This window comes from Paralichthys olivaceus, chromosome 3, assembly GCF_024713975.1.
Source record: "Paralichthys olivaceus isolate ysfri-2021 chromosome 3, ASM2471397v2, whole genome shotgun sequence".
Taxonomy (NCBI): Eukaryota; Metazoa; Chordata; class Actinopteri; order Pleuronectiformes; family Paralichthyidae; genus Paralichthys; species Paralichthys olivaceus.
Genome location: NC_091095.1, coordinates 18,176,148 through 18,185,409, shown reverse-complemented (window position 1 = coordinate 18,185,409; position 9,262 = coordinate 18,176,148). Strand labels below are relative to the sequence as shown.

The following is a 9,262-nucleotide window of genomic DNA, read 5'->3' as shown; positions in this document are numbered from 1 at the left end:
TGGCTATGTAAATTAGATTTATTTATGATTCAGTATCTTCTGTGCAAACAATCTTAGGTTTGCTGATTTTACATATATTGTTTGAAGAAATGTGAAATATCACAACAGACATGATGCATCAGATTTATCACACATGACAGCATTTCTAGCAGATGGGTGAAGAGTGGCATTTCAGCCAACCATGTAAACAATTTGCATTTCTCATTTTCAGTTCCATTTTCCAGCTAAACTGTGTCTGGCTTCAGAGAAGTGTTTTCAATCTATATAACAGTGCATTTTGTTCTTTTCAGCCAATGCCTCCCTCAAAAACTATAGGAAATGTCACCTAATAAGGAAGTTGTAAGGAAGGAAGAGTGTATTTAAAACTATAAGGTGATTTGTTTCACTGAAATGTTTGTACATAAGTGCAAGAAAGATTTTCATTTTGACATCCTGATGAAAGAATTTGGACCTGAGCCAACTCACTTACAGGAACTACCTAGTGTAGCTTCTGGGTTCTAATCATTTCACAATAAACAATCACAATTTTTAACAATACTTTTGCTATATTGCATTACATTTTTGCCAAATACAGATTATCTGTCATCTTAGCAGCTGCAAACACACTTGCAAGAGAAAATCCAAAACTGATATCAATTGCATCTGTGTCCTTTGGTATCTTTGTGCACTAAGATTAACATTCACACATGCAAACACAAATAAAAACACACTTGCCCATAGTAAGTCTGACAGTCACAGCCAGTCTGGTCCCTGGCTCACGCTAACTTAATGCCACGGTGGGCACAGGGCTGGGAGGTGGAAATAAAAACTAAAGAGGCGACCAGAAACTTCAGAAAGAGTTTAAATGAATACTCCAAAGTACTGATGCATCACAGGTTTCTCATCTCCTTTTCTCCATCCGTACTGCATGATTGGCAGAGTCAGGTCTACCAGACATTAAACTGGGATTCCACTTTAGCAGATCATGTCATGAGTCTGTATCCTCAGGCTGAGAAAAGGAGGCAAGTAGAAACGACTTGGAGCACTGGTAAACATGCCAAGTAATCCTTCACCGTTCCTGCAACAGGAGCGGGTCAATAGGACCATAGAGGTGAGTTAATTAAAAAGAATTGTAGTTTACTACAGCGTTGAGATCAGCCCCATGATAGGAAACACTTCCCCCCTTTCAAGGCTTTAATGAGGCCATACAATTATAGAGACACAGGCTCTCCTGAATTCAGAGGAAGACAAATAAACAATGAAAATCAAAGAAGAAACCAGCAAAAAGGAATGTCAGCTACAAGAGTCTTGGATCAGATGCATCTAAACCAATGAGAGGATCATGTTGACAGCAGCATGACAGAAGGAGTAAAGCAGAGGCAAAGAAAGGAGGGACTGACAGAAAGAGGAAAATACAAGTATCACAGGCTTTGACAGCAGGGGAGTTTGTTGCCCCTCTGCCCATCCATTGTAGGGGGGACGCTGATGTCCACTACATTGTTGCCTGGAGAATCATCATGTCCAGATCTGTCCGATATTTGCTTCTGAGATACAATACGGTAGATTTCTGTGATGAAAATAAAAACAGGGAGTTAAACAAGCTTGATTGACGTCAAGCTGCACATCATATCCAACACTTCAACACTTTTCTTACCTGTCAGGATGTTTTTGAAGGCTTCTTCTACATTAGTGGAGTCCAAGGCTGAGGTTTCAATAAAGGAGACGGTGTTCTTTTCTGATGACGAGAAAGAGAAAAACATGTCATCTAAATGTGAACACCTCGGATAAGAACATTCGAGGTTAACAGAAAATTCTTTAAATAAGTGTTTTGTGTAATTGGTGTAACTGAAGAGTGTTTCTTGATAACTGAAATCTCCTTTAATCACATGACTTTATTCTAAAAGCAGTGTAGAAGCAACACCAACCTGCGAAGGCTCGGGCCTCATCAGTGGGCACGGCCCTGAGGTGGCGGAGGTCGCTCTTGTTTCCAACCAGCATGATGACGATGTTGTTGTCAGCGTGGTCCCTGAGCTCCTTCAGCCAGCGTTCAACATTCTCATACGTCAGGTGTTTGGCAATGTCGTAAACCAGAAGAGCCCCGACTGCTCCCCGGTAATACCTGGTTACAGCATAAAAACAGATAAGTACATCGACTCTATTGGTTTTCCCCACAGTTAACACTTGTTTACACGCATATAAAAAACACAAACTCACGCTGAGGTGATTGCTCTGTAGCGTTCCTGCCCAGCTGTGTCCCAGATCTGAGCCTTTATCATCTTGCCGTCCACCTGGATGCTGCGGGTGGCAAACTCCACCCCGATGGTGCTCTTGCTCTCCAGGTTGAACTCATTTCTTGTGAACCGGGAGAGCAGGTTACTCTTCCCCACTCCAGAGTCTCCAATTAGTACAACTACAGCCAAAATACACATCCCATCTCCTTTAATACACGTCACAGAGAAATTGTTCTCATGTCGTTTTAAAGCTCTTAGTTAAACAGTATGATCCCCAATTAAAAAAATAACAGTGCTTCAGTCCAGCCTGTGAGGAACTTAAGTCATTAAAGATGAGACCATTGCAGACTATAAACAAGATCTACACACAGGAGGGTCCTGGGTCTTCCTTTCATTCTAGTTGATATTGTATTGAAGAGATGGACCTCATTTCCCATAATCCTCAGGGGTGACCTCATAAATTGGATAAAGTAATTGTTTTATAAATTAAATTTTCTTGGAATAAAAAGAGTCATTTTTACATTGTGGTTTGAGCTTGAGTTAATTTCAGTTTTTTCTTTATGATTTGTGTCACATCCACTTCTCACAGGGACTATATCCATTACTGTATATAAAATAAACTGACAGGAAGTGAGAAGTTAGCGATCGACAGCCACACAGACATGCAGGGGGCGTTACACGAGTTAACTCTTGAGGGAAACAACATGTACGGAGCAGCCATTGTATTTCTCTTCAGGTGAACGTTCTGTGGTGTCAGGTGGTTGTTTTTAACGAGGCCAGGCATGTAGCTTCCATGTTAGCATGCTAGCGACTTAACTAAACTCAACGTTAGCCTGCTGATTCACTAGCGCAGACCAGCAGCAGTGGGCTGGTCGGTTTGCGATGTTAAAGTGTAGACCACTGAACATGAGTGGCAGCGATGTCACGTACAAGTGAACGGCGGAGCAGCGTGTAGCAGCGGCCGCAGTTAGCTCGACGGTCAGCAGAAATCACGCTATCGATCACCACTCTGCCACTGGCGGAGCTAACATTAGCATTAGCGCTGGTTCGCTGGTGGACTTCCTCATCGGACAGCCACAGAGAGGAGGCTCGTTCGTCCACGTTTACAGAAGAACTCACCTTTGAACAAGTAGTCGTACTCATCATCTCTAGTTCCCATCTCAAGACACGGTTTTATGGACTTTTCAAATACTTTCTAAACAACAACAACCCTCCGCACCGGCTACTATCAGGCACCGCCCTCAGATACAGGGCACGAGCACGTGAGGTCAGCAACGTCCACTCGCACCAATAGGAGAAGTAATCCTATTGACTGACAGGTAGACTAACCAATCACGTGCTCTCCTTGAAAAGAGCCGAACCAATCACCATGCGCGGGAGATGACGCAGTGAGGCAGTGCACCCTTTGTTCTCCAGACTGTAACGCCCCATGTGTTCATGCTGGATGAGTTTGTTCACTGTGACCCACCACACTTTGGAATACACAGCTCACCCTGTTGTACTGTGGATACACCATGTCTGTGTTATTTAGGAAATCAGATGAGCCACATCCAAACACAGAAGTCTCAAGGCCCATGTGAAATAAAAAAATATAAATACATTTTATATACAGTCTATGGTGAAAACAAACAATATAAGAGGCTACAACCATGTGTTCTTGCTCTTTCTGTTGCTGTTGTATACATTTTACATGACGATCCAATCTCATGAAGATATTTATTTTGGATTTCTGTCATGTTGAGTTTACTCTCATCTCTTAGGAATGGAGATTTAATGGTCTTTTATCTGTGCTCAACAGAAATAACTTCATGTGGTCCGACCTTTAACCCCTCTGTGTTTTGCATCAGCAAATTCACTCTCTCTTTTACAGCCACACCACCCACGCACACGGAAGTACGTACGTACACACACACACACACACACACACACACACACACACACACACACACACACACACACACACACACACACACACACACACACACACACACACACACACACACACATCGACCGGACTATTAAGATTTACACTAAAGCAAATTCAAATTTTAAAAATCTGTTCATCATATTCCACAATACTTGGAAGGAAAAAGTGATTTAGATCTGTAATGATGATCAAACATTGTATTATGAGTTATTGATCTTATATTACCCAATTAGTGTTTTTTTGTGAACCCAGTGGTAGAAGTTAATGCAGTCGATACTGATAAACCTCTTAAGTGAAGTTGAAATGATGAAACACTATTTACCAAATTTGAGGTCACTGGTAGAAGTGACTTGTTTCCGGTTTCGACAAGAGAAAGATAAAAATATAACATGTCATTATCTCCATGGACAACAATTCATAGAACTGCTTTATTTTGTATTCATTCTGAATGAGTCCAAACACACACACATACAGCCATCTATTTATCCTCAGGTATAAATAGATGAATATACACAGATATACATAAATACACACTTCTGATATGCATATTCATTTTGAAATCATGCTATGTCTCTGCAATGGTATCTCCCTATTGGATGAGGGCACACCGCAAATTGAAAACACGTACACAACACAGCTGAACAGTTGGAAGAATCCCTATTGATTTGCATGTACAGAAAAACCCACAAATCGTTTCCATGTTTGGATATCTTAAAAAGAAACAGCTGTGGTTTATATACCATAAATATACAGCAGCTGCGTCTCGATAAACACACTGAAATATGTTACAGTAAATCATGTAGATTGCAATCGTCTCTTGCCCAGCAGCAAAAATAAAACCAAATAAAAATAATATTCTCCGATTCAAATGGAAAATATATTTGTATATCTTTATATATGTATTTATAATTTTATGTACACATTCTCAGGAGCACAACTATGAGAAAGCAAATAAATACAACAGCACGTGAAAAAAAAAAATACAAACGATAGGCCTACTAGTAAGATCTCTCAATAAGGCAATCAAAATGAACTGAAAAGCAAAACTGTACAAAATATTGCTGCTATGGTTTCCATCTGTTGAACAACAGCAAAGTGATCACAACTGGCTACTGCACATCATGAGAATGAGCTGATTTCTCTTTTTACAATGTCTGACATGGATGTGTCCTCCTTTACACACAAACACACAGAGGAACGGAAAAACACACCTTTTGAAGTTACAATAAATAAATCAGTTTAACGTAGTTGAGAGACGTCAGCCACAGAGAGACTACAGTAAACACCAACCCTACAATGACTGTGATTCACCATCACACACACAGTTAATAAAATAAACGCTGTCTGAACACCAGGCTTTGTGAGCAGAGACTCTATCGAACAACTGAAAGAGTGTGATATTGTGATGTAATGTTTATTTGGCCTCTATCACTAGTTCATTTTCAGGTCCTCTAAAGAAGTGCAAACAACATTCACCCTTTTTTTTCCTTTTTTTTTTAACAAACCGCTGCGTCTCAACATATCATCACTGCAACGCACCACGTTTGTTGGAATATACAGATAACAGCTACGATATTGACGGCAAATACGACAACTGCTGCTCTATGTCTACAAACATCAGAAATGGCCCAGTCAGTGGCTTTGTCGTTGTGAGGAGGTGACGCGATCGGATACGGCAAATGCCACTCATCTACTGATAATTCTTCCATCTACAAAAGAAGAGTGAAACTCTACTCTCACAAACGTTGGCTTTGCCCTCAGTCATTTTTGAGTTTAAATGAAGACGTATTTTTTTGTGTGCATCTGATCCAAATATAGGGCAACACTGGAAGACACTGTAATGATGTGATCATCACTGTGATGACTGAAAAGTCTGCTGCCTCAGCGTTGTAGTGAACTCCATCTTATGAAGGAAATAGTCATAAGCCTCAGCTGTTTCCACAAGAGATGCAGTGAAGAAAGTATTAACACTGAATTCACACAACAAAACGTGATGTTAAAACAAACTACTTGTGAAAAGCTGCAGTGAACAGATTGTAAAAACTGAAAGGTAACTTCTTTGGATGCAAATTCAAAAAAACATTTCTAAAAAGTGTTATAAAGTAAAAAGTAACAGTTTAGATTAAAAGAAAATAATAAAACACGGACAGATAAACAAATAAAACTTCACAATAGTAATAACAGCTGAATTATCAGAAATAAAAAATGTTGCAAAAACTTGATATCATTTATAAATGATTATGAATTAAAAAACGTCTTATCACGTATAGTCACTAAAGGAAATCAAGTGTTTCAAATATCTCTTCTATTAACTAAGCTGCTTATTTTCACTACTGGAAATGTGAGGATGACGTACTACGTCTAGATGGTCTCTTTTGATTGGTCTAACCATGGTTATCATTCTAACTCCGGTTCTATGATCACAGGCACAGACCTCCAACACTGCAGGTTTGACCACTCTCTCCTCACCACAGCGTGAAATCTGCAGCACCATGGCTCCTCCTGAACGGTCAAACGTCTCGTACATGTGAGCGTTAGTGGAGTTGTGAGGTGGTAGGAGCCGCCACAGGAAGTCTTAGCCCCACATTGTCTTCACTGACAATAATGATGAGCACTTCTACTGCTTAGATGTCCTGGATTAAACAACTGTCTTAGTAAATGTTAGATTAATGATACAACCAGCAAATGTTAAAATAAGATGTTAGATGTGTACATTTTGGAAACTTCACATCTTATCACTGAGCTAATAGAAATCGTACATGCACTGCTAACGGCAGCGGAGAGCTAATGATCATGGGGTCAATGAAACAGATCTCAGAGCCCCATTATAAAATTATGAATTTTCAGATTCTGGATTCATTCAGAAACTATGACCCTGGTTAGACCTGGTATCAACCTCTGTCCCAAGTGATTTCATCACAAATGTCAAGCGCTAAATCCATGTGTGGATGCACCCAAATGTGTCCTCAGTGCATCTTGAGATCCAACCACTCAGACCACATTCTTTTCTCTGTGAGAACTCAAATCCGTCCTGGAGGACCTCTAACTCAGCTGACATCCGCAACAGTTTCACAATGAATCATATTTTTACACTTCGCAGGTCCCATATGCTGATTTGTTTGCGGCCACAATATCAGCACTGACCACAAAATAATGATTTCTATTTTTTTGTCATTTAGCCGATCCTGATGCTGCTCGCTCTCGCTCACACTCGGACAGACACAGACATATATACACAGACACATCTGTAAACTCTTGATACCAGGTCTGGACAGGGTTGGGAATGCAACAACAAGTAATTTGAAGTTGTCACAGCTCTTTGCCATGTGGATTTTTCATGTTGTGTTGTATTTATCTGGTTTCATTTATGTAAAAAAACATGATCTCTCAGAAACAAAGTTTAAATAATGAAAATCAAAGGCAACAACATGAGCTCTTCTCACATCACATCTCAGTGTGCTGCTCTTTGGAGTGAGTGGAGAAGCCTGTTTAGAAGCTGTTGGAGGGCTGTGCTAGTGTTGAACATAACACACAGTACAACTGTCTTCCATGTATATCAAACATATAAGACTACAGCCTTATATGCACTATGTCGCACAAACACATATTCATTAAAGTGATATCATTTTCATTTGTTAAGGGTGAAAGGCAGGGGTTTCATCGCTGTCAGGATCTTCTCCCCCTCTGGTATTCAGTCACTGTTTTCTCTTGGTGTGTTCGTGTTCTGTATGCATGTTAAAAATCCTGGGTGGGACAAAGATCCTGCTGCTACCGCTGAGGTCTGGACTTCAGACCAAAGAGTCCCCTCCACCAAGACGTCCACTCCTCTCTGCCAGAGAACAGGGTTTACTGATGGAGACACAGAGTGAACGCATGAGTGTACAGATCACACACACACATTGCTGAGAGTAAACATAGACTATTCATAAAGATGGACGACATGACAGCTCCCAAAAAGGGAAGCCAAAGCATCTTGAATGCCACCCGGTGGCTGACTACAGTATAGGTCATTAACCCTGCCTTATCCATATTAGTGTATGGGACATGGATAAAAGTAAAAATTAAAGTACACATCAAATACAATTTCTCAAAGATGGTTTCAGTTCTTATCGCACTGCTGTTTGTTTAAGTCGTTTTTCCAGTAACATGGTTTAATTTGTTATTTGATGCTATAAGAAACGTCACGACTGACGTCAAAAGCACGAGATAGTGGCGCCCGCATCTGGGAGCGCTTCATGTCTGGGAGGCACAGATGCCTCGTCCATCTTTATTCACAGTTTTTGTGGGTACAGTGTAAATCTTCTCATGCATTAACTGGTAAAAATACTAAGCCTACTAATCAAAGTGCATTTATAAAAGAAGAAACAGGAAGAAAGGTAAGAAAATAAGAAACCTCATAAACATACAAACACCCATGTGAACCTGAAAACAGGAAAAGTGAAGAAGTCTGACAGACAATTGAGTCTGTTCACATTAACCCCAACATCTGAAATAGATTTTGTGGATAATTTTAGATTAAATTATGCTGTAAAATAATGATGTCCCGAGCCAGCATAATTTAAATACTATATTTTTTTTAATTTATAATATTTTTTTCAACGTTATTCCAATCCACATTTAAGTAAATCATGGATTTAATCTTACTGGGATTGACAAAATCTACGTTAGAAATAATTTTAGACTGGAAAATAACAAAAATAAAAAAATCTTTTGTCACATGTGAAACTAAAAACCTAGAGTCACGTTTCTAGTGTGAGAAGAAGACTGGATATGAGTCAGCAAAAACAATAGTAAACTCTTTAATTACTCCTTGATAACTACTGAATGACTCCTTAATAACTGCTTAATGACCCATTATTTCCTCCTTAAATACTCCTTAATTACACGACCTACTATGCCGATGGAGGGGTGGGAGAAGTGTATGAGTCTACAAAACACTTTCGGAGTTTCAGGGGTAAACGGCGTTGCAGTAGAGTCCAATACAATTGATGTAAATGGTGACCACTTCTTCAGACGTAATAAAACAACAGAAGTAAAATAACATGCCTCCATACTGCTCGTGTGCTGTCGTCCAAGTGTCCGCAAGACTCGACTTTCATATTCGACTCAAAACAAGGTAATTAAC

The 9,262-nt window shown here is 39.8% G+C and overlaps 2 protein-coding genes across 6 annotated transcripts in view; both read right to left on the bottom strand.

Annotated features, from left to right (window-relative positions):
* Window positions 1-3,516, bottom strand: LOC109625461 (ras-related protein Rab-11B-like). Its single transcript, XM_020080684.2, has 5 exons — window positions 3,330-3,516; window positions 2,194-2,389; window positions 1,905-2,098; window positions 1,634-1,714; window positions 1-1,546 (listed from the first exon to the last, which is right to left on the bottom strand). Exons 1-5 carry the CDS (start codon window positions 3,367-3,369, stop codon window positions 1,401-1,403), a joined length of 657 nt encoding a protein of 218 aa, XP_019936243.1. The 5' UTR covers window positions 3,370-3,516; the 3' UTR covers window positions 1-1,400.
* Window positions 3,517-4,551: 1,035 nt separating this feature from the next.
* Window positions 4,552-9,262, bottom strand: part of pip5k1ca (phosphatidylinositol-4-phosphate 5-kinase, type I, gamma a) — a 44,331-nt gene continuing 39,620 nt past the window's right edge. For 2 of the 5 annotated variants that reach the window (XM_069522300.1, XM_069522301.1), the window contains one exon: window positions 7,847-7,986. In XM_069522300.1, coding sequence (XP_069378401.1) covers window positions 7,984-7,986 — 3 coding nt within the window. In that variant the 3' untranslated portion in view covers window positions 7,847-7,983. Of the gene's footprint in view, window positions 7,987-9,262 lie in introns of all 5 variants that reach the window. The other 3 variants (XM_069522303.1, XM_069522299.1, XM_069522302.1) reach the window with 3 other exon arrangements.